The following is a 25342-nucleotide window of genomic DNA, read 5'->3' on the forward strand; positions in this document are numbered from 1 at the left end:
ATCTGACGCCCTCTTCTGGAGTGTCTGAAGACAGCTACAGTGTTCTTACATATAATAAATAAATAAGTCTTTAAAAAAAAAATAAATAAATAAATCTTTAAAAAAATAATTTTTAACCTTTTTTGGTTTGTTTCCTTTCTGACAGGATGTTGTTAATGTATCTCATTCTGGCCTCAAATGTGGAATGCTTTCTGCCTTCCTCAGCCTTGAGAACAACAAGAAGGCTCTAACTTTTTAATTAATCAGGAAATCAGGATCAGCTAAATAGTTTCATGGGTGAGGGACTTCCCTTGCAAACCTAGTGGACATGAGTTCAATCCTTGGAACCCATTGGGACATAAAGGTGGAAGGACAATGAGAGAGACCACATGACTGCCTTGGCATGTGCTTGTACACATACACATGCATAGTGTGCATTCACATACAACAACAATAACTAATAATAGTTTTTAAAAATTATAAAGTAATAAGAGGTTGGTGGCACATGGCTTTATTCCCAGCATTCAGAAGACAAAGGCAGACAGATCTCTGAGATTGAGGCCATCCTGGTCTACAGAGTAAGTTCATGCCACACAGGACTACACAGTGAGACCCCGACTCAAAAAATAAATAAGTTAATTAATTAAGGAAACTAGATAAATTAAATCTATTAGATCAGAAGACTTCATAAAAAATCATAATGAGATATAAGAAACTTATTGTTTCTTGTGACATAAATGTAGTTTTAAATTATATATTGCTGTTGTTTCTTTTAGCTGTCTGAACTCCATAATAAGGTCTTCCTTGCATTGTTAGCATTCTCTAGAACCCCTAGGTTCCTGTATCAAATTCAGCATCACCCGAGAACTTTTAGAATTGTAGAATTTTAGGCCTTGCTTCAGATGTACTGAATCAGAGTTGTAAATTTTCTTTAAAGTTTTACCCATTTTTATTTTATGTATGAGGGTGTTTTGCTTTCATGTATGTCTGTGGACCATGTGCATGCAGTGTCCAAAGAGATCAGAAAAGGACCATCAGGTCCTCTAGAAGAGTGGGTTGCATTCCTGTGGGGTCCTGAATAACCTGTCACAGGAGTCACTTAAGACCATTGGAAAATACAGAGATTTACTTTACAATTCATACCAGTAGCAAAGTTACAGTTATGAAGTAGCAATGAAATAATGTTATGGTTGGGGGTCACCACAACATGAGGAACCGTATTAAAGGGCTGCAGAGTTAGGAAAGTTGAGAAACGGCACTCTAGAACTAGAATTACTAACTATTGTTAGCTGACTTGTGGGTACTAGGAATTGAACCCAGGTCTAGGAGAAGAGTAATCAGTGCCATTAATCACCAAGCCTTCTCTCTTGTCCCCAGAGCCTACATTTTAACAAAATCACCTGGTGACTGAGACTGAAACTCATTGTTCTGTAGCTCAGTAATACTTGTACACTCCTAAGTATGTTTTGGTGGAGCTGAGGATTGAGCCTGCTAAGGCCCTGTTCATAGTGAGGCAAAAGTCCTGCCTCTAAGCTGTGTTGAACCCCAGGCTGTCTAAGTGACATGGACTCGCTAAGTTGCCTGCTGTCCCTGAACACATGCTTTAATCCATGCAGACCTTGAGTTTGTAAGCCTGCCTCAGCTTTTGCAGTAGCCTAGATTGCAGGCCTGATCCACAAGTGTATCTGGGACCAGAACTTGCCTTTGTAACAGACTTGGTGCCAATCCTAGTGATATGCTGTTGTTTGGGATCACACTTTAGAATTAAATTGATTACTTAAAAACTAAACAGTTTTAGGAAAGATAACCTCTTGTTTAAAAAGAGTCTTTCAATGTTGAGGATGGAGCCGGATGCCTATTACCTAGCACTCAGGAGGCTGAGACAGAATGATGGCTGGTTCAAGGCCAGCCTGGGCTACGTAGCCTGTTTCAAAAAAAAAAAAAAAGTTTTTGCAGTAGTAATCTTTGTACTATTCTTAGACTAAAACTCTTCTTTTATCACTACGTTTTGCAAATAATTTTTAATATTAGATATCATATCTGTGGTGTTGCTCAATTATTTACATTTATCTTTTAGTTACAATATTGTACTTTTACAATTATAGAATAGGAAATTTTTTTGTATGGTTAAACCAAAAATAGCAAGGCTCTTTTGTAACTTTAAATATTTATGTACATTCTAGAATCTCTAAATAATTTGATTTTATATATACACACATGGGTATACAAATACATGTCTCTTGTAACTAGTGGCTTGTCAGTGAGATTAGCTTGTAAGACTGCATAAAGACATTGTATTAAAATGATGAAAATCTTATGAAGCTGTCATTATCTTAATAATAGATATATTGTGTCTGTTATCCATGAAAATTTTTTAATCTTGAGATTTAAAGATATTTTGTTTCATTTAAGGAAGTTAATGTTCTCTTTATGCAGGTGATAATTGATGACCAGTTACCTGTTGATCACAAAGGAGAATTGCTGTGTTCTTATTCCAACAATAAAAGTGAATTGTGGGTGTCACTTATAGAGAAAGCATACATGAAAGTTATGGGAGGATATGATTTCCCAGGATCCAACTCAGTAAGTCATGGATATATATTATAGACACCTATAGATTATAAAGTTTAAAGTTAATAAATGTTTTTGTTTGTGGGAAAATGATAAGGGTACCTATTTTCTTATGTAAGGATAAGAAGCATAATTTGAATTGTGCTGCAAATTATGTATCCAGAAAAGCCTAAAATATATGTGTCTGCTATAATATTGAGATACAGAGCAATGCGTTTTTCCAGGTCAAATGAGGAGTGGGTATCATACCGATATTTTTTTCCCCATTAACTTACTCATTTTACATCCCTATCACTCCTTCATTTCCCCTATCAAGATCATTACACCAAATCAAATGAGCTTTAATAGCTCTCCTGAGGATTTTTTTAACAGCCTAACCCACTGACTGTTATGAAATGTGTTTGTGTTTCAGAATATTGATCTGCACGCCCTGACTGGGTGGATACCAGAGAGGATTGCCATGCACTCAGACAGCCAGACGTTCAGTAAGGATAACTCATTCAGAATGCTCTATCAAAGGTAATTGTAGTTCCTGCCCTCTCTGCTTTTGTTTCATTTCCTCCCTCCCTCCCTTCCTTCTTCCATTTGAAGTAAACAAGGCTGTTTAAAGGCATCATGCTTTATTTAGAATAGAGATTGCAAAGTTGTCGCCTTTTGTGTTTTGACCTCCCCTTGTGATCTTGCTGCCTCAGCATTCTGAGCGTTGGAATCCCCTCTGCACACCGTGCTCCAGCAGGAGTGCTCACTCTCAGTTACACAGTGTATACTACCACCAGCCTTAGCTATCTTCAGTACTGGCTACAGCTAATACAGATTTTAGAAAATCCAAAGTAATTGAATATGGAAAACAGAATGTGGAAAAATTATATGCTCCTACTAGTAATTCTCAAGTTTGAAGGAACATGGGAAAAGAAAGAAAGTCTTGGGAGTTTAAGCTGTAAGTGGGTAATTTATATGGAGGTACAGGGAATTTTTCCAAATCATAACAAACACAATCAAAGGTAGGAAATCCTGTGATTTGGTAAGCCAGATCTCTTTTGGGAAAGTAAATTTGTTATTTCATATTTTCATCCTTATTTGTAAGCTGAAAATACAGCATTTGTTTTTCTTCACTGATAGATTTTTGCCTGAGAATTAAGTTGTTCTGGGAAAAAAAGGAAATAATTCATGTTAGGATAGCCAGTTTTAAAAAAAGTTTTAAATTTGAAGTTTTCATGTATGCCAGTAAAGAGTATAGGAAAGATATTGTGATCTGAGATCTCAAATGCATTTCTTTAATTTCTCGTGTTGGGGCTTCTGCAGATTTCACAAAGGGGATGTCCTCATCACCGCATCGACAGGAATGATGACTGAAGCTGAAGGGGAGAAATGGGGCCTGGTTCCCACGCATGCGTATGCCGTTTTGGATATTAGAGAGTTCAAGGTTACGCCTTACAATTTTCTCTTATTTGTTTTCTTGATTGATAAGATGCTATAGTATCGCAATGATGGTCAGACTTTAGAGCCATCCTACGAGTGTAAACAGCCCAGACTCTATCATTAGAAATTAGGAGGTAAAATTATGAAAATGAAATTCAGTGACAGTATAGATAGTGACAGCAGAACAGGGATGCCATCATACCTTTTTCCTTTCCATAAAAGTCACCACCATTGAGATGAACACACAGTTCTGAAGATTCTAGGTTACATGTTGGTGTTTTGGGTTAGTCATTGTAGAAAGGTATTGAAGACAAGTATCTGTGAAAGGAATAGGAGAATGATGGCTAGAAATAAGAGATGCCATGGATCTGTGTGCACATGGTTTCTCTTCTGCAATGTCTTTGCACACTGACAGGCCTTTAGACCCTTTCTCAGTATGTGCTGCAGCTAAGGTCTTAGAATATGTGACCTTATTACTTTTCAGGTTATTGTCATTTTTGAATGAAAAACTGATGAGTTCTCTGCACTAAAAGATACAAATATTATCAAATGCCCTTAATTGAACAGAGAGACATGGTCATTCAGCTAAAACAGTACTCATTATTTGTTAATTAAACTTGGTGTTAAGTTGGCATACAGAAATAGGTCATTTAATCCCAGGGTATAATCCAAGAAATTTGTGATTTTTGTTGTTATGCAGACATAATAGTGTATGTACAGAAGCCTAGACGATATGGTCTGCTACACTGCTAGGAAATATTGTGTCTGTCTGTCTGTCTTGCTCCTAGGGTCTTCAGGAAGAAATACAAGATTAAATCAAACACAAGAGAAAATAGCGCAACAGGAGACACAAGATATGTGAAGCTGTTGTTAGCTTAAGGCATACAGTTTTACAGTTAAGGCTTTTTTTTGAGACAGGGTTTTGCCATGTATCCCAGGCTGGCTTTGAACTCATAACCCATCTGCCCAGCCTCCCAACTCCCAAGTACTGGGATTACAGGTATGTGCCACCATGTCTGGCTTTTTTTTTTCCTCAGTAGAAGTATATTCTAAAATATTAACAACCCTCCCAAATACAGGGAGTATATAAATTGTGCCATAAATATTTGTCATTTTTAGAATTGTCCACTGTACGTGATTACATGTGCTATACTACACTCTTGACAGTTGACAGTGCAGTAGGCTTGTTTTTACAAGCCTCACAATAAAAGAAAACCATACATTAAAAAAAGAGGTGAGGGGGACTGGTGAGATGGCTCAGTGGGTAAGAGCACCCGACTGCTCTTCCGAAGGTCCTGAGTTCAAATCCCAGCAACCACATGGTGGCTCACAACCATCTGTAACAAGATCTGACTCCCTCTTCTGGAGTATCTGAAGACAGCTACAGTGTACTTACATATAATAAATAAATAAATCTTTAAAAAAAAAAAAAGAGGTGAATAAAAGATAAAATTCTAGAACTTAAGAGACAGGATAGGAAGCAAATTAAAGGCCAGCCTGGGCTACATAGTTGCTCTGGGATATGTAATAAGACCTTTCAAACAACAAATACATAATACTTAATAGTAATAACTGTTATTCATAGTATTTTGGCCAGTGATTGTGTTGAGTTCAGTTCTAATCAAGTCACCTGGTTTATTTAGTTACAAATGTGTGTAATGCACTCTGATATTAGGATGACTGTGATGTCACTGTGGTATATAAGGTCCATCTCTGGCCAAGTGCTGTTGTGACACTTGATTGTATAGGAATGGGAGGCAGTGTGAGCCTGCCATAACTGTTAAACTTTAAGATTCCACTGGATTAGCAGGCATGAGGTCATAGACTCAGTCCTCAATTAGGCAGGATTCCAGCCCCATATATATTATATAAAATTGTGTATTTCCTTAAACATGGCAACAAAATTGATTCCTTAAAGTACAAATAATGTAAAGTGGGAAAGCTGAAAGGTGTGCTTTCCTTTAGACTGTAATTTTCTACACACAGGAGAACTAGTGCTGCATTAGTGGTAGCTATACAGTCCTGAGCTCCTTTTCTTGTTAGTCTCCTGTGAGGTGTCGGTGCAGTGTGAAGATACTAAGATAGTGGCATGTGACTTGGTACAGATAGAGAAACAACAGACCTTCTAGTTACAAAAGTATTGCTTTCCTAACTGTGACTCTGTAAGACATGTTTTACTGAAGTATAGTAAACAAAATAAACTATGGCCCGGTAGTATATTTCATTGTTACTTTCAAGTTGCAGACTGTAGCATTATTACCCAACTTGAGCAGATTTTATAGCCTGTAGAGTACCCCATTTTAAATTTGAACTTTATGCTGTCAGAGTTGATCTTTGCCCAAAGCCTTGATGTGTGTTAAAATTGAAGCTTTAACTAGTGCTCTTATATCTGAGTTTGAACCTTTCTTGGGTTCTTCCTTTATTGTGTGGTTTCATTTCTGCTATATTTAATCTTTGAAACATTTACTCAAATCTGACTTTTATCTCAAATCTAATATTTTTCTTCCTTCCTCCCTCCCTCCCTCCCTCCCTCCCTCCCTCCCTCTTACCCTCCTTCCCTTCTTTCCTTCCTTCTTCCTTCCTCCTTTTCCTCCTCCCTGTCCTCATCCTCTTCCTCCTCCTTTTTTTTTTTTTTTAACAGAAAACAGTAACACGGTGTTACTATGTTATTCTAGTTGGCCTGGAACTTAGAGAGCTGTCTGCCTCTGCCTTTAAGTGCTAAGATTAAAAGGCATATGCCAACTTACTTTAAATTTCTTTTATATTACTAGGTCTACAATACTTTTTTTTTTTTTTTTTTTTTTGGTATATAGTCTTAAAGCTACAATCTCATTTGTGACTTTTCCACTTAGGATTTTCTTATATTAATACATCCCTATTTGTGCATGCGTGTAACATTCTTGCATAATCTGCGACCTTCATTTCAGTTTTCCATACTCCTTTGGGTCCTTTCGATGTCGTTCCTGGAGGGAGTCTGAGGCTCTCTGTGGCGCGAGCCTTGCTTTTCAGTCCACACAGCCTTGCAGCGTTTCTTACCTACCTAAGGCTCTCTCCTCTGCTGGAAGTAGCTAGAGCTAGGGTGCTGCAGCGTATGCCAAGCTTTCCAAAATTCTCTTTCATTTCTTCCTCTATCCTGGATTAAATTGCTGTTTTTCTGTTTACCAGTAAGCATCTGCAGCCATATGCTCTTGATGTTTCTGATGCCTGAGATATGCCTCTGAAAAGTTTAGCAGAATTTTCTACTTTTTCTTGTTCCCCTTTTATTAAGTGTTAAATAATTAAAGTTCATTCTAAGAGTCTATAAGTATGTGGTAAATCTCTTTGTTGTTAATTGTTTGGTTTTGCTGTCTCTTAACACAGGGGCTGAGGTTTATTCAGTTAAAAAACCCTTGGAGCCATTTACGCTGGAAAGGAAGGTACAGTGAGAATGATGTGAGAAACTGGACCCCAGAACTGCAAAAGCATTTAAACTTTGACCCCCGAACAGCTCAGAAAATAGATAATGGTAAGTGTCTCTGTAGTTTACTGCCATTTTAGGAGTGTGAGGGGTGCACAAGTATATGTGTGTATATGCACATGGAGGCCACAATTCAACATCAGGGATCATCCTTTCCACTCAGCAAGGAGCTCACTGACTGGCTAAATTGTCTAGCCAGCAACCCCCCAGGCTCCACCTGTCCTTGCCTCCCCAGCACACACTGGTATCCCAGCTTCTGTGTGAGTGCTGGAGGTGGAACTCAGGTCATCATGCTTGTGCAGGAAGCACCCTACGGACTGAGCCAACTCCCCCATCTGTCTGTCTATTTATTTTTGTGTTTTGCCTGCATCTGTGTATGTGCACCACATATGTACAGTGCTTGCAGAAGTCAAAGGAGGGCACCAGATCCCCTGGAACTAGACACGGTGTGGGTTCCAGGAACCAAATCCATGCCCTCCTTAAGAGCAGCAAGTGTCTCTAACCACTGAGATAACTCTGTAGCTTCTCTAGCCTTTAATGTCCTTTTTAAATAACCTGTTTTCAAGATGAGATGTACTTTAACAGTCTTAACAGTCTCTTTTATTTTTATTTTATGTATATAGTGTTTTCCTACATGCATATCTGTGCACTGTGTGTGTTCTTGGTGCCCTTAGAGGTGGATCCCTGAAACTGGAATTAGAAAATGTTGCTGGTCATCATGTGGGTGCTGGGATAGAATCTGGGCCCTTTGAAGAGTAGCCAGGTGTTCTTAACCATTGAGCCTTTTTCCAGCTGCTTTAAGCTGTTTATTGCTAATTTTTTTTAGATTAACAAAGACATTTAATTTTTAGGAATATTTTGGATTTCCTGGGATGATCTTTGCCAGTATTATGATGTAGTTTATTTGAGTTGGAATCCAGCTCTTTTTAAAGAATCAACTTGCATTCACAGGTAAGTTTTTATACATTTTAGACTATGCTTCATAATATTCTCTACATTTGAAAGATTTTAAAAATTTTAAAAATTATGTGGAGATAGGAATGGGGCTTTGTGCATGAGTACATGTGTCTGGGAGACTAGAGGAGGGCGTTGGATGTCCTGGAGCTGGAGTTATAGACAGTTGTAAGCCACCCAGTGTGGGTGCTGGGAACTGAACTGTGGTTATCTCAGCAGCAATTCATGCTCTTAACCACAGGCAGCCTCCCCAGTGCCTATTCCCCACATTAAAGTTTTCAAATAGTCATCAAATCAGGAGGATCATCAACCCTTCTTTTTGTCATTGCCAGTAGCCATTTTTTTTTTTTTTTACTACTTTATTATACCAAAAAACTTTTTAAAGGATAAAACAAAAATCCTGATAGTTGTTATGTGCATACCTTTAATCCCAGCTTTTGTGAGGCAGAGGCAGGCAGATTTTTAGATTCAGGGTCAGTCTGGTCTACAGAGTGAGTTCTAGGACAGCCAAGGCTACACAGAGAAGCCCTGTCTCAATCAATCAATCAATAATCAATAATAAGTAAGTAAACAATCCTGATAGCTTAATTGCATTTGAAACACATCACTATCTAAAGTAGTATTTATGAGCAGGAGAGATGGCTGAACAGTTAAAAGTTCTTGTTGTTCAATTCACCCAGGTTCAATTCCCAGCACCCACAAAGTGACTTGAAACCATCTGTAAATAATTCTGGGGGATCTGATGCCCTCTTCTGAACTCTATAGGCACCAAGCAAACATAAATGTAGGCCAAACATTCATACAAATTAGACATGTAGGCCAAACATTCATACTTCTAAAATAAGAAAACAAATATCAAAAAATATTTAGCTGCATGGGAAATTTAACCATTGATGTCTTTTTGTTTATTTTTTAGTACTTGGGATGCTAAACAAGGACCTGTGAAAGATGCTTATAGCCTGGCCAACAACCCCCAGTACAAATTGGAGGTGCAGTGTCCACAAGGGGGTGCTGCAGTTTGGGTTTTGCTTAGTAGACACATAACAGACAAGGTACAGATATCCTTCTAATGACACACCCACCATTCAGAAATTGTTTCAAATATAATTAACTGTTAGGTCCATAATTTTATCATTATTCATTTCCATTTATATAAGCACTCTGAAAATGTTTTCTCAAGTAAATGAATATCATTAGGTAGATTTTATTTTTATTTATTTATTTATTTTGGTTTTTTTGAGACAAGGTTTCTCTATGTAGCCCTGGCTGTCCTGGAACTCACTTTGTAGACCAGGCTGGCCTCGAACTCAGAAATCCGCCTGCCTCTGCCTCCTGAGTGCGGGGATTAAAGGCGTACGCCACCTCGCCCGGCTAGGTAGATTTTATTTTAATTTAATTTAATTTTTATTTTTTTACTGGTTGAGTCGGTTGGAGGGGACTTTATTTGGTCCCAGGGTAAATTTCCTTATTTTATAATTAGATACTTAAGTCTTATTCAGACTTCTCTAAAGGAGGAGCTTATTTTTCAATGAGAACATGAAGGTTGATACATTCTTTAAAATGTATTAAGATTAGTATTTTCTGGAAGGGATTTGAAAAGTAGGTCATTAGTTTTGATTGTAGAAAGCCTAATTATAATCTTAATCATTTACATAGTAGTCATTTATTCAGAAAAATATGGCTTGTATAGAACTAAATAGCTGAGGTGCTCTTGAAAATTAGTTTTCTAAACCCTTAGAATAGAGACCATCTTGAGTCCATTTTCCTAACCACTGTGGATTCTCTGTGATCTTAGGATGACTTTGCAAATAACCGTGAGTTTATCACAATGGTTGTGTACAAGACTGATGGCAAGAAAGTTTACTACCCAGGTGAGTTCTGCTGAGCACAGCTGCAGCATTCTCAGACACTGAGCTGGAAAGGAAAGGCGTATGTAGACGGCATGCAGAAATCAATTATAATTATGCTGGTAGACTAACAAAAAACCAGCAAAGCATACTGGGTATGTAGGTTGATGTGTATGTAAAACTTTTTAATTTTGAAATTCTTAAAATGTAGACTTACATATTTTTGTACATAATCATCAGAACTTAATTTCTAAAATGTGCCAAGGTTTATAAAGCATCAAAAAGGGTACAGAGGGAAAATGACATGGTCTGATTTTGTCTTTTTAAGAGCATTGGATTTCTTCTAAGCATTTATTACAGCCCTAAATGAGGCAGTGTTATTTGAGAAATGCTGGTGGCTTGACCTTGGGTAGTTGTAGAGTAACACCAAGAGGACAGATTTGAATTTCAGTAGGATCATATAAGGAGTTCCTGAGCTGATGTAGGCTGATTCCGGGGTTTTTGTTTTTTAAGTAAAAGCAAGCTGTAGTAGTTATTAAGATGGGTAAGCATTGGTCATATTGTAAGATTTCATTACAGAGTAAACTTGGAAGTTAATTTTTGGCTTGTTAAGTTTGAGGCAATAAAACTTCCGGGTAAGGATGCCAAGTGGGCAGTTGATTTGAGGTGGGGGCTTGAGGTCCATCTTGATGAGTCAAGCACAGGAGGAGGTAGCATCTGAAGACTGGACTCTGTAAATCCTTCTGAGGAAAGCCGCAGCTAGAGCTGGATGCCCAGGACATGCATCTGTAGCTGGGCAGAGGAGTTGGTACAGTTACTAGGAAACTCGGTCAGGATGTGATGAAGCAATTGATAGGAGTGAGGCTTGATAGACTCTTAGCAAAGGAGGTACTCCAAGAGGAAAAGAGCACACCTCTATCTCCTGCTGCCCGAGAGGTCAGAGAAGATGCAGTTGGACTTAGCATCGTGTAATCATTGTTGACCTTGATTGATGCGAAAAGGGGGTCAGGAAGGAAGGGCTGGAGAGGATCAGCATTGTTTGATGTCTTAATGTGTCAGTCAGAGGAAAAGATGGTGTTCTTCACCATTACACTGGTCAGGACAGGCACTGACTCTCACCAGTCAATCTCTCTCAGTTCTGCAGTTGGCGTGACACATGAGGTCCGGTGGTCAGTACCAAGTCACACTAGCTGTTTTCAAATGTTGATCATTATAGGACTAAAAAAAACACAAATATTTTCCTAGCATGAAAATTTTACATGGTTTTATAATTTGACATACATTTACTACTACTTTTACGTTTAAAGCGTAAAAGGTTTTTTTTTTCTTATGTTTTCTTAATTGAACAGTGCTTCCCACTTCTCTGTGATTTTTTTTTTTTTTTCAGGATACTTCTAAGGTACAGTGTATTCTCATCACACTAGAACAGGTAGTTTTGCCCTCCATTAATGAAAGAATAAACAGGAGACACAAATTGAAAACTTAGCCCATTGGCTGGTGAGATGGCTCAGTAGATAAAGGTTGTCTGCTGCCAAGTCTGACAACCTGAATTCAGTCCCTGACCCATGGTGGAGGAGGGGGAATGACTCAACTTACCCCTCTGACCTCCACACAAATCACTGTTAACAACCCTTTATAAAAGTCTGAGAAAAATCCCTACCAAATCATTGATTAGCTAAAGGAAAATAAGATCAGTTGTTAAGGGGGACTTTAAGAAGCTAGTTTAACATGCCTAAGGTTTATTTAGTTCTACATTAGGGGTGGGTAATATTAACAGATGTGTTTATATGCTTTTTTGTATCTTAAAAAGACAAAGCTAATCCTGACTTTGAAAATCTTTTTTGTAAACGTGATGTCTGTACAGCTGACCCACCTCCATACATTGATGGGATTCGAATTAACAGCCCTCATTACTTGACTAAGATAAAGCTGACCACGCCCGGGACTCACACCTTCACCCTAGTGGTTTCTCAGTATGAGAAACAGAATACGATTCATTACACAGTCCGGGTAAGAGTCGTCAACCATGAACCGTGTAGTGACAAAATACAGTGAAGCAGAGTTTATGACATGTGCTTCTATGTGGGATCACTTGAAGCGTTTTCTCTGAAACAGACTCTTGCTATGCATTTTAGGGTGGCTTTCTAGCCCAGGCTGTCTTGAATTCATATACTCTGACCTCAACTTCTGGAGTGCTAGGGAAAAAATTCTATTTCTGAAAATCATTTTCTACTTCTATATTTTTATCAATTCGGTAATTATGCTTTCTGAAAAAAAAAAAAAGTGACTTGTGCTGGGTAGTCATGGCACACACTTTTAATCCCAGAATTTGGGAGGCAGAGGCAGGTGGATCTCTGAGTTTGAGGTCAGATCTACAGAACAAGTTCCAGGACAGCTTTTACTTTGAATAACATTTTGAATGAACATATTTTCTTCATAATGGTTTATTCCTGAGATGTAGATTAATAAATGCAATTAAATGACAATTTTCAATAGGGCATGGTGGTGGAGGTGGCACACACCTGTAATCCCAGAGGCAAGAGAATCTCAAGTTCAAAGCTAGCTTGAGACCTCAACTTAAACCTCCCCAAAACAAAAACTGTTTTTAATACACTATTGTTGCATTGCTGGGAAGGTCACTTGCAATTTTCTTGTACATAGGATTGCCACATATAAGAAATTCAATTTGGATGGATTTTTAATGATAAAAGACATTAGGAACTGTTTAATATTTCTTGGCTCTTCAGTCACAGAAGCCAATTGTCCTGAGTCATTCACTGTGACAGTCAAGACAAACCTCTGGTTCCTGGTTACTTCAGTGTGACTTGATCTCTACTAGTATTTGAGATGTGGAATAGATCAGTGTGCTCTGTGATCACTTTGATTGTTCTATGACATTTCTCAGGATAGTCTTTAGTGGGCCTTTTTTTCTTTTTTTTAGGTGTATTCAGCTTGCAGCTTTACTTTTTCGAAGATCCCTTCACCATACACCTTATCCAAACGGGTAAGAAAGTCTGTGGGTTGTAATCTGCTTGTAGCCTTTAGAAATTCATTTCCTTTCATTTCTCATTATTAAGTAAACACTTTTAGGAGTTTTACAGAAATACAAGGGAAACTACTGTTTATTTTGGTAGAATACAAGGTCTGTGTTGTGAATACAGTGAGCAGTATTGTTTCTGTGGAAATAGAAACATGTAATTCTAGAGAGAGAATTAGCTGTATCTTTGCTTGTTAGCAGTCCACGGAGATGAACTCAGAGAGAATTTGAAAATAGCTTGCAGTGTGGGTAAAACAGATGTGCAGAAGACTCCTGAGAGAATTGCTGGCAGGGAACAGAGATTTTATACTTGAGAGGTTGGGTACAGCAAAGCAGCTTGGGTGGGTAAAGACTTGACTGGCTGTGACAAACCAGAGTGGAGAAATCAGAGTGTCAAATTTACTAATACAGAAACCTTACTTTACAGATTAATGGAAAGTGGAGTGGTCAAAGTGCTGGAGGATGTGGAAATTTTCAGGAGACTCACAAAAATAACCCCATCTACCAATTCCATATAGATAAGACGGGACCATTATTGATTGAGCTGAGAGGGCCAAGGTTTGTATGAGTAGCCGTGTGTGTGTGTGTGTGTGTGTGTGTGTGTGTGTGTGTGTGTGCGTGTGCGCGTGCGCGCGCGCGTGCATGTGCATGTGCATGTGCACGCACACTAGAGATTGAACCTAGGCCTCATGAATGCTAGGCAACCACCCTGCCACTGAGCTTTATCCTAAGATGTATCCTCACTGACTCAGAATCCTTAGTTTTAAGTTAGTGAGGATATGTTAAATCTGATGTTTGGATAATGATGGCATTACAGGTAGAGGCCAGTCGTCTGTAAGTGGTATGGAATTCAGCATCCACACACATATAATAGTGATTTGACCCATCTCACATTAGGGCTAAAACTCAGTTCTAGGTTACAGATTAAATATAATACAAATGGATATCTGGTATGCAATGCAGCTCAACATTTTTTTTTCTGTGAGTGAGCAGTTCTTGGAATGCCATATGGGCCATATACTATTACATGAACTTAGATTCTATTCCTGGTTTGCTTCTGTTGTGTAGGCTTTTTTGTCAATTACAGTGATATTTCACTTAGAAATGCATGTGAAATGATGGTATAAGTCTAGTCTGGAGTGATGGCACAATTCCTTTAATTCCAGCACTCAGGTGGCAGAGGTAGGCAGGTCTTAGTTTGAGGCCAGCTTGGTCTACATAGTGAGTTCCAGGACAGCCAGGGCTAATTAATGAGACCTGTCTCAAAAGCAACGAAACAAAAAGTATGTTTTAAGGTAAGCTTAATGCATTATTTGTTCTTATGGATTCAATTTCAAAACTAGGTAGAAATCATGAGTGAAAATGGTATACATAATTTCAGAGTACTGTTTTCTCTTGGTAAAATTGAAGCATATGTGCATAGAAATGTTTTATATAAAGTGTATATGAAACTGCTTACTAATACAGCAATGTTGTTTGATTTTAACACTAGGCAATACAGTGTTGGATTTGAGGTTGTAGCAGTTTCCATAGTGGGAGATCCTGGTCCTCATGGCTTTCAGAGGAAATCGAGTGGTGACTATAGGTAAGGTTGGCAGTTTGTTTATGTTCAGTGTACACTTTGTGGGGCATGATGGTCTACAAACCTTATTCTCATTTTCCCTGAATATAGGTGTGGATTTTGCTACTTAGAACTGGAAAACATACCTGCTGGGATCTTTAATATCATCCCCAGTACTTTTTTGCCTAAACAAGAAGGACCTTTTTTCTTGGACTTTAATAGTACTGTCCCCATTAAGACAACACAACTCCAATGATCAAGAACTCTCAGCTATTACTGGATTCCATATTTCCCAGTCTTCAGCTCTTCAGACAAGGAGACAAATCACGATGGTGAACCATCAGAATGGAATTAAATCAAAAGCATGTCTGGTGCTTGTTGTGGTGTTTGGTAAGGATTTTAGATAGTGAGAATTACCTTAATCACCTGAAATACTGTTTACATGGTTTTGTGTATACAGAGCTGGCATGGACTCAGTGGCTGGCTCTGTAAATTACAGGCTAGATTCAGCCATCACTGGGAGATGCTTTTGCTAATAGGACATGAGGAGGACAATGAGGGCCACAGGTCCACTGAGTGCAAGAGCAGCCTATTTTAGAATCTTGAAATACTTATGTTTCCTGTTTTTACAGAGCACGTATGTTTATCCCATTTATGTTGAACCCACCATACATCTTAAGCAACTAATTACCAAATGAATTAGGTCACTGCAACTAATTTGAATTTTTCATTGTGTCTTTAAATGTTTATTGTTGCGTAGATGTTAAGCTTTAAAAAACGCTGTTTAGCTTAGCATGAAGATGCTCAGGCTTAAGAGTGAAGGTTGTCAGGGTTAGATGCACTGTCCATTGTAGAGAACTGAAGTATATCTACTGTTGCTGTTGTTGATTCTTAGCAGGTTGGTAAATGTAGCACTCAGACTGGAATTGCTGAGGTTTAACGTGTAGCGTCTTCATCACAGGGATTTGGGGAGTCCTTGAGAATTTAGTATATGGTGATTGAGTTATACAGCATTCATAAAAAAGTGAGTGGTCAGGAATTAGTGTTTACATAAAATCATCAGTACAGAATGATGCTCAAGATTTTCAAGTTCTGGAAAATAGAATGGGATCTGTCATTGTCTCTACTTTATAATTATCAAAACTATTTCTACTGCCTTTGATTGAATTAAAATATTTATACTTATGGAAACTGTATGTAGTTTAATGTCCAGCACTTCATTTATTTAGTCTTATGTCCCTGTAAAAGAAAGACAGACATGCATAGAAATACTTGCTTCAAGAATAAAACCAATGAGATTTCACTTGGCTAAAATTAGCCACATGAACTTTAAATATAAGAGTTAATTTCTGCCTTCAAAAACATAATAGAAAGCTGTGAGGCCGCTCAGTGGCACAGCACTTGGCTTAGCCCTGGGTTCAATCCCTAGCACACATACACACCACAAACAAACAAAAACCCAGCAGAGAAGCCCTGTATATAAAGTGTTGACTCAGGTTAAGGCTGTACACTCAACACGTACTTTCAAGAACTGTCCTCTGAATGCCATAAATACAGAATAGAGAAATAGCCAGTAGTTCTTTTTTTACTATGAACTTATTCACCTTGCATATTCTTTTTAATCTTCTCATTGGCTTTATTACTGCTTTTTACAACGGGGAAACAAGCCTGAACGATTTTGCTTCAGGTAGTGGCCCAACTGCTTTCAATGTGGGGAACAGCAGGCTGGAATTGGTAGTAGGAATATGACTCTATTGAGTGAGAAGCACCACTGGGAACAGATTTTTAAAATGATCAATAGCTAGAGAGGAGGGTGGTTCAGATATCTCATTTCAGTATGCACATAGATGCTCAGACTTAAAGAAGAAACTCCCCTTACCCCACCCCACCCCACACACAAGGTAAAGGAAATTATCAATATTCTAGAAGTAGTAGTACACGGTTCAGTTATTGCGGTCACCTCAAAAAATCAAACATGAGCTGGAGGGCCAAAAACTGAAATTAGCTAAGTTTCAGTTCAGGTGTGAGAGTGAGTCCCCAACATTGCAGAGGAGGCTGAGATGACAAGAGTGGCACTGCTTTAACCTGGAAGTGTGAAGGGAGACAGGCAAGAAAGTGACGAAGAAACAGGGTCGAAGGTTTCTGTCCTTCCTGCTGTGGGAGATGGCAGGCTGATGGGTGAGGGGACCCAAAGCAGGAAGGCATGCTGTGAAACGCCTGTGCCCACGGAAGGGATATAGCACTTAACTTCCCACCTCGAGACTATCCCGTCTTCTAGTCTCTGCCAGAAATAGATTACACAACTTTACCTCAAAGGTATTGACAGGAAGGGGAAATGAGCATTGTTTCCCTGCCAGAACAGAGCGATTGAAAGGGACGTCCACCAACTGAGATGGAATAGAAACAGGCAAAGCACTTATGGTTACTAGGCACTTATTCCCACAGCACATTTCAGTATGTAGCATATACATTACAAAGTCCAGTACTGGGGGCTGAAGAGATGGTCAATGGTTAAGAGCCCTGGCTGCTCTTCCAGAGGTCCTGAGTTCAATTCCTAGCAACCAGATGGTGGCTCACAGCCATCTGTAATGGGATCGATCTGATGCCCTCTTCTGGGTTGTCTGAAGACCGCTACTCTCAGATTCCCATTAGAAAAAGTACTTTAGTGCCACAGATTAACTAAATCAGACTGAGAAGATGAGACCATATAACAGCGTGTCCCCCGCCCCTAAGACTATGCTGACCAGTGAAACTAAAAGCCTCTCTTCTCGGGACTGTCCCCTGGAACTACCTGCCTGTCTCTCCTCAGTGCTCACCTTTGTAACAGCAAAAGTAGGAATTCTAATCTAGACCTTGGTATGTGAGCTAAATGTTCAGGCTCCATCATCACCTTACCTGAAAGGAGAGCAGATGCCCCCAGCACCCATGATCTTTCTTCACAAGGCAAGAGGAGAAGACAGACAACTGGACTTTCTCATTGGAAGTCACAAAGTCTCAGCTTTTATTACACTCAAGGTAATAAAACAAGTACAAAATAACCTTGTAATAAGGATACTGTGTCCATCAATAAAAAAGAAACCACTAGTGTATGAAGAGCTATACACACATGGCTAAAATTAATAGTTGTAAATGGGGAGTTGTTTTCTTTTTTTCTTTCAGATTAATAAAACAGGACAAATAAAATACAGTGCTCTAAATATGCATAACCATAAACACTAAGTCTATACACTATTAGCATAACAGATCCATTGCTTCTATTTACCAACCATGCCCATTCCCTCCTAGCTTTAAGGACAGCTTCCTCTAAGGAATACTAGATGCAGCATAAACCTTAAATAATCTCAGGTATTGTAGAAATTACAGTCTACAGAGAAATGAACTCCTTGTCAATCTAGATAAGAGCAATGGCAACCATTCCTCACATGCACTTCTCTTAGAATAAAGCCCCTTGGCTGGCAGGCTAAGGTCAGGCTACAAACGGCCCCCAGCCCCAGATCCCCTCTATGATATCTACGTCCCTGCTACTTCATTCCCCATCCCCGCATTGGCATTCACCGTCCCCACCCAAAAAAAGTGCAGTTCATGGTAGCTTTCCTAGGAAATGGTTCAACAGGTTTCCCAGAAGACATGCTTCTGAAAGCCCCCTCTGAGCACCAGAGGTGATGAGGAGCTGTGTTCCTGGCACTGTTGTTACAACAGTGTGTTGAACACTTGAGTTTTTTTGTGTGTTATTTTTTAAATTGTCTTGGTGCCCTGTGATGTAATGGAGAGAAGATATGTTTCCCCAAGAAGAAGGGGAAGTGGGGACAGAGATGAAGACTGGTGACCCCAGTCTGGCTAAGTGTCCAGCTCTCCTCCTGGCACAGGTTCTTTCTCAGAAACTAGTTATTGCTTCCACGCTGCCGCTACAGGGAATGCTCTGCAAAGACCGTGACCCTCCCTGGTCACGGTTTACCTGCAATGGCTCTGCTCTGAAAAACACACCAGCCCAAGAGCTCTTACCAGAGGGAAAATGTTTAGCCCTCAAGGTCACTGAAACTTGGTTAGTGCAGTTTAGAGTAAATGCATACTATTTGGCTTATGTTAAATGATTATTGGCACAATGTTCTTGAATTTCATGTATAAATATGATCTGCACATGGGCCATAGCCCTTGGTGAATCAGCCAATCTGCACCATTTTTATGTCAGCAATAATTCCATCTCTTCCTTTTGAGCACTGTAGGGAGAGCTGCTTCATCCGGGTTTCCAAGGCCTGGCCCTCAAGGGACGTGCTGCTTTGGCTCCTGCTCCTGCCACTGCCACGGTTGGTGCTGCTGAGAACACGGTTGTTGTTGGCTTTGTCACTCATTTTATTCTCGGCCCCTTCTGCTCTGTCTCCTGCAGAGATACAAAGATTGCCAAATGGGGGCAGTCAGTTTCAAGAGTTCCATAGGTACCAGCATCAGCCACCTGAGCCCTCTGCCATTCCTGCTGCCCACCATACATCTCAGAGGTTCTCCAGCACTGGGTGGCACACTGCATGTGCTCCCTAACATGTATCTTTAGAGATGAGATGTACCATTCTCACTTTGTAGCTAGGAAACAAACCTCTCCAACAGGAACTTGCCAAGAGGATTGTTCTTAGGAGAGATATGGGATCTAAGTTCTGCTTGATTGAAGGTGGTCAGGACCCTAGAAATACCCTTAAAAGTAATCTGAGTGATCCATCCCACAGTATGTTCTCAGAGACGCAGTAATGCACCCCTGGGCCTCTGAGACCTGGCAAAGGGATAGACAGTGCACAAGTTGAGCTGCAACCTACCTCGTTCGACCTCACATTCAGGGGAGGAGGCCCCACTGCATTCACTTCGAGGACCCAGTATTGGGAACATCATCCCAAATTCTGACAGGGACACGGGGCTAGGCAGATCCAGGCTGCCGGGCCTTGCCACTGCAGGGAACTGGTCAGGCATTTCAGATGGACTCGTCGGTCCCGAACTAAAGCTGGACACAGACTGGGTTTCCGAGTCATCTTCAGACACCAAGTTGCTGCAGTTGTCATCTTCAAAGGCTTCTGAAGCCACTGTGATGAGAGAGAACATCAATCACATGGGATCTGCTAGATAGTAGCCCAGTCCCTTAAATGCCTGTAGACATGCTCTGCTGGACATGCTCACACAGCATGGAGTCTGCAGGACCTGCATCGCTCTTGAACCTGTCTGAAGAGCCTCCAGAACAGTTTGAAAGGAAGTGGCTTATCCAGCATATACAAAGGCCAGAGTTCCATCCCCAGCGCTGAAGGAAAGGGGAAGGAAAATTCAGACACTAGCCCTTTGGAATGTAGCCGGAAGCAGCAGGAGCTGCTGGGAGGAAGGGCAGTCCGGGGTGGGATGTCTGATAACTTCTGATCTCAACAGACACACTACAAAAAACAGTGCTCCTTTCCAGTACTCAGGCCGACCCTGACTTTGTGGACAGAGTAACCGAGGCTCAGAGACAGGCCACCCTTGTTTTCAAAGCCTCTTTAGCCTGCACTCACTTTTAAGATCCCTTTGTGCCTGTGAAGTCTTTAAACATGCCCTAGCATTCCAGAGAGGATTGATACAAGTGCTGTGCCACTTGAGACAGGAAATGGAGAGAGGCTTGATACAAGTGCTGTGCCACTTGAGACAGGAAATGGGACCAGATCTGAACTCATATCCTAACTCCACTGCTGATGGTGTGGCCCTGTAAGTTACTTGATTGCCCAGCTTTGAGATGCTCTGTGCACAGGATTAATGAGGTAATATGTAAAGTAACTCAGTACATAGGCATTGGTTACATTATAGTTTCATTTCCCTTCAGCCTGGTGATTCAGCATCTGTTGATGGCCTTTAACACTTGCTGAGGGTGGGGCTAGAGATGGCCAGAGGATCCAGGTTTGATTTCCAGCACTTATATGGCAGTTAGTAACTAATTCCACAAGATCCAATGTCCTCTTCTGATAGCAGGCAATTATGTGGTATACATAGATTCATGTAGGAAAAATACTCACAAATTTAAAAAAAAAATAGTAATAAGGAAAAGGGGGGAAAAAAGAGTTGCTGAGGAGGAAGCCTAAGCACACAGGAAAGGAGAGCTATGAGGTGGTGTTCTTGTCAGTAGTTTTCTTGATTAATGGAAACGAGGTCAATCACCTATCATTTCTGCACAGGGTATCCCTAAACAGAGGAGACCCGTGTACTCAGACCCTAGGGAGAGCTGCCAGGTTTCTCCTCAGCACCCTGTGTAGCAGAGTAGACCCTCATTATGCAGCTGATGCAGCAAACACATCAAGGCCTCTCTGTCCCCCATCATTGGTGAAATGGGAACTGAATCAAATCTGGACCCAAGTCCCTATTACATCTTTCCTCAGAGCTCCTTAAAGCCTTGAATGCCCTCCTGTGTACTTAGACTGCCTGAGAGGGGTAGAGGTGGAGCATTTCCCAAGCGTTTCCAGTTCTGTGGACCACAGAACCTAATACTCAGTAGCAATCAGCTGAGCACAGTGTTCCACAATACATGAGAAACCACCAGAACAGCCTGTAGGCTGCCCAACTCTCCCATTCATCTGTGATGGGCAAAGAAAGCAGATGACACACACTGATTCCTGCTGGTCAGACTCACCAGAAATGGCATCAGGCTCAGGTTTGCTTGCAGGTGGGTTCTCCACCGAGGTGATGCTGCCCTCTGCCCCCACGCCACAGCCCCGGGGCCCCATGGCATTGGAACGCCGCCGCTCGTGTATCTCATCTGAGATCCTCTCCAAACTCTTCAGGGCTGCCTTGTACTCGCCCTTTGCCAGGGCCAGCTTGGCCTGAAGGTCATCCACCGTCTTCTTCAGTTGCTGAGTTGGAAGATGGGGGACTTGGTAAGCCAAAGTGGCCTTGGATGTCCCCACTGATTGAGGGGCTACATACACATATTTACAACACAAAAGAACTTGAGACACCTAAGACAACTGACTAGAGAAGGATCCAGTGACTTTCACTCATGGCTCCCCATTCAATGTGAAGAACATCTCTTTCATTTCCACACCAGGCCTTGTGACAGACGAGAATATGCAGATGGTCACTAAGATGGTCACGGAAGGAATGGCAGACATATTAAGTCCTGCAGCCTCCTCACTTGGTTCCTGATGGAAGTTCCTGGCCCATATCTGAATCACCTGTAGGGTCATTTACAATGCATTCTGCTCACCTAACCCCCAAAAGTTCTGACATAGGGTGGGGAGTCTGGGTACTCTCCCAGAATGCTCTTGGGGCAGCTTGTCTTGGGCACTCACACTGAGACCTAATAAAGGCTGGTACAATACAATAAGCAGTTGAGATCGCATGAATGCTGATAGCGCTGGATAACACACAACACCCAAGACCATGTTGAGAACTGAAGTCTAGGTTTATGTTTGTCCATTCTCCCCTCACAGAAGGGCACTTAAGGCCTATTAAGTTGAGTTTTGAATTTGAGGAGGGGTGGGGAACAAAATATTAGTGACAAATACAAGGTCATACATACCTCAAGCTGCACGTAGTACTTTGCCTTTAGCTCAAAATAAGGCCTGTAGAAGACAGAAAAAGAAAAAAACCCTGTAAGAATATGATCTCATGAATTCTAGATCCATCTGCTACAGCTAGTCAGGTCATTCAGCATATAGGCCACGGCAGTAGCAAGCACCAGCAGAGCTATTGGCTAATCCAAGGCCTCAGTGACAGGAAGCCTGTCTCAAGATTTTGGAAACTTTATACCCTGGCTTTTTTTGCTTATAGGGTGGCTGCTTTGGCCTACTGGGGCTGAGAAACAGGCTGCTTAAAATACTCCCTCTGCTGAGACCAACGATGGAAGCAAGCAACACCGTTCTTTGACAGCTGGACACAGCAGGACCACCATTTCTTCAACTTCACATCAGTCCTGTACAATAACCAAGGCTAGACAACTAGTGGACTAGGCTACAGGCAAGGAAAATGACAAGTCCCATGGGCTCTGGGTCAGACAGAAGAGCTGGTGCTTTGTAGCAGTTTTGCCGTCTGAGCTGTTCCTCCTCCATCAAATTCCTAAGTCCTGCATCTGGAATTGCTAATGGCGACACCTTGCAGGACCCCCTCTGGTATGTAAGGAAAATCTGAAACTTGGGCATAAGCTCCCTTTAGTGGCCAAACATACCAGGCCAGCACCAGTGTACAGAATATGTGGTAGATGTATGAGATGTCCAGGTGAAAGATGTGAACATGGATGCCAAAGATGCACAACAGGGCAGAGTGTGATCAAAGCAACAGGAAGACAGAGTGAGCCCACCGGAGCCCTGAAGCCGTTCCATGGGGGACACAGACTGGTGTATAGGCAGACAAGTGTCACCAAACAAACAGAACAATAACGTGAAAACATTGGCAGGATGTGACCACAGAAAGTCTGTTTCCTTAACCTCGTTAGTGACGAGTGAGCAGGGCGAGTGTGAGAAGTATACAGAGGGCACCAGGGACGTCAGGGCTCCACGTGCTCACACCAAACAAAGCAACCTGAAGAGCAGATGCAGACTACTACTGGGGAACAGCTCACTGGCTGAGCAGGGAACTCCAGGGCCTACATAAAAGCATCTGCTCAGACAATCCCTCGGCAGGAGTACATAAAAGAAGAGCCGCTGCCCGCTGCCCGCAGACTTACTTGGACTTGTTGATGGCTCGCTTGAGTTTCTTCTCCAGCTGGCGCATACGACCCATGGCGGCGTTGTACCTGGCTGCTGTCTCCTTGTGCACTAGCTCACTCCTTGTCTTGGTCTGCTCGGCCTCCATGACCTTCCAAACAACAGCAGAGACAAGCCAGGTCAGGCCCAGAACAGCTCTGGCTCACACTGTGTAAACTCATTTTATTTTTTAAAAAAGAAGTTCCTTGAGTAAATCAACAGGAAGACTGAGATTAAATTTCAATAAAATAGGATCTGCTTTCTTCCTGATCTGATCTGGAAAAGCCTGTCATAACAAACCCAAGTTGACTATGACAATGACTGGGAACAGAAATAGAAAACAACAACAACAAAAAAAATCTTGAGAAATTTTTAAAATACTCAGATTCAACCAATGCGTACTTTTTTCTGCTCAGGCATGTAGAGCCTGTGGGAACCCTGGGGCCAGCATGATGGACAGGCAAATGGCCAAAAAGCACCAAGAGCTACCTAACTAAAAGAACATCAAGACTAAAAAAGCATCAAAGCTAGGCACAACAGCAGAAAAACCAGCAGGCAGTCTTTCCCCAAAGTCCTCAGGTTAGCTAGGCACAGAAAAGCCCAGCATGCATAAGGGTCAGACTTTACATTTAATCAGTTAAAATTAAAATGAAACAAAGTTGTTCCTGTTAGAGTTTGAAGTATGAAAAACACCACCATCAAGAGAAAGGTAGAGTTCTGGTGGGAACAGGGTGCTAACCCTATTGACAACCCAACAGCAAGAGGCCTGAGTGGCCCACACCAAGGAGAGACATGGGACATGCTGGTCTTCCCCGGATGAATGCCTGGTCTGAGAGAGCCCACGTCGTGAACAACTACTTCCCCTGACTTCTACTTATAGCCACACTGGGCTTCAGAATCAGAGGAATGGCAGAGAGGTGTGGCAAGGGTCATGTAGTCAGTCTCTGTTAACGGGGGGGGGGGGGGCAGAGGGGCTCAGTGGGCCATAGTCCTTGGCCCCGCTGTTAGAGACCCACAGGACAACTTTAGTCAGGGCTATGGTGTGTGAAACTCGAGGGTAGAGAAGCACACAGGTATTGGCATCCTTTGACCTCTGACCTAGTCTATTAGACAAGCTGTGCTCGAGCAGTGGACAGCAGAGCTGGAGGGGCCTCACTCTTGGATCCAGATTATGAAGGAGTCCCAGATGCTGGACACTGAGCTACAGAATCTGATTTATACTCCTGGATGTTGGGTTTTGGTTTGACCCAACTGTTTTTCCACCCCTTTTTGAATAAAGTATTTAACTTGTTTTTTTGGTTGGGTTTTAATTTTTTAAATTTAATTTAATTTAATTTATTTTATAAGAATCCACAGTTAAAGAGACTTTGGATATGTAAAAGTCAATCTTGGACCTCTATGCTGAAATTTTTGACAATGGGACCCTGAAAATATCTTTTAGATATATTTATTTCTATTTTATGTATTTGAGTGTTTCGCCTGCACGTATGTCTGTGCACCACATGAGTGCCTGTATCCTGCAGAACCCAGAGGAGGGTGATGGAGTCCCTGGAACTGGAGTTATAGGCAGTTGTAAGCCACCAGGTGGGTGCTGAGAATAGAACCTGGGTCCAACCAGTGCTCTTAACCACTGAGCCATCTCTCTAGCCTGCCACTGGACTTTGAAATCCTTGACTGCATTTTATTGGTTTTCTTTTATTTTGTTTTTGAGGGTCTTACTATGTAGCCCTGGCTGACCTAGAATTCTGAGATCCACTGTCTCAGCCTCCTGACTGCTGGGATTAAAGGTATGCACCACATACCGGACTCTGGCCTGTATTTTATACTGTGATATTAATAAGA

General features: G+C 41.1%; 2 protein-coding genes across 3 annotated transcripts in view; one reads left to right on the forward strand and one right to left on the reverse strand.

Moving 5' to 3' along the window:
- Nucleotides 1-16016, forward strand: part of Capn7 (calpain 7) — a 36625-nt gene extending 20609 nt beyond the window's left edge. For both annotated transcript variants that reach the window (XM_029541330.1, XM_021202956.1), the window contains exons 10-21: nt 2416-2562; nt 2963-3069; nt 3853-3973; nt 7330-7474; nt 8278-8377; nt 9297-9432; nt 10176-10251; nt 12092-12237; nt 13169-13231; nt 13692-13822; nt 14757-14849; nt 14937-16016. In XM_029541330.1, the coding sequence (XP_029397190.1) occupies nt 2416-2562; nt 2963-3069; nt 3853-3973; nt 7330-7474; nt 8278-8377; nt 9297-9432; nt 10176-10251; nt 12092-12237; nt 13169-13231; nt 13692-13822; nt 14757-14849; nt 14937-15081 (1410 nt within the window). In that variant the 3' untranslated portion in view covers nt 15082-16016. The remainder of the gene's footprint in view (nt 1-2415; nt 2563-2962; nt 3070-3852; nt 3974-7329; nt 7475-8277; nt 8378-9296; nt 9433-10175; nt 10252-12091; nt 12238-13168; nt 13232-13691; nt 13823-14756; nt 14850-14936) is intronic.
- A 621-nt stretch (nt 16017-16637) lies between these two features.
- Nucleotides 16638-25342, reverse strand: part of Sh3bp5 (SH3 domain binding protein 5) — a 67801-nt gene continuing 59096 nt past the window's right edge. The window contains exons 5-9 of the mRNA XM_021203213.2: nt 23482-23612; nt 22339-22381; nt 21451-21670; nt 19628-19888; nt 16638-19203 (exon numbers count right to left, since the gene is read on the reverse strand). Of these exons, the coding sequence (XP_021058872.1) occupies nt 18986-19203; nt 19628-19888; nt 21451-21670; nt 22339-22381; nt 23482-23612 (873 nt within the window). The 3' untranslated portion in view covers nt 16638-18985. The remainder of the gene's footprint in view (nt 19204-19627; nt 19889-21450; nt 21671-22338; nt 22382-23481; nt 23613-25342) is intronic.

This window comes from Mus pahari, chromosome 8 (assembly GCF_900095145.1).
Source record: "Mus pahari chromosome 8, PAHARI_EIJ_v1.1, whole genome shotgun sequence".
NCBI lineage: Eukaryota > Metazoa > Chordata > Mammalia > Rodentia > Muridae > Mus > Mus pahari.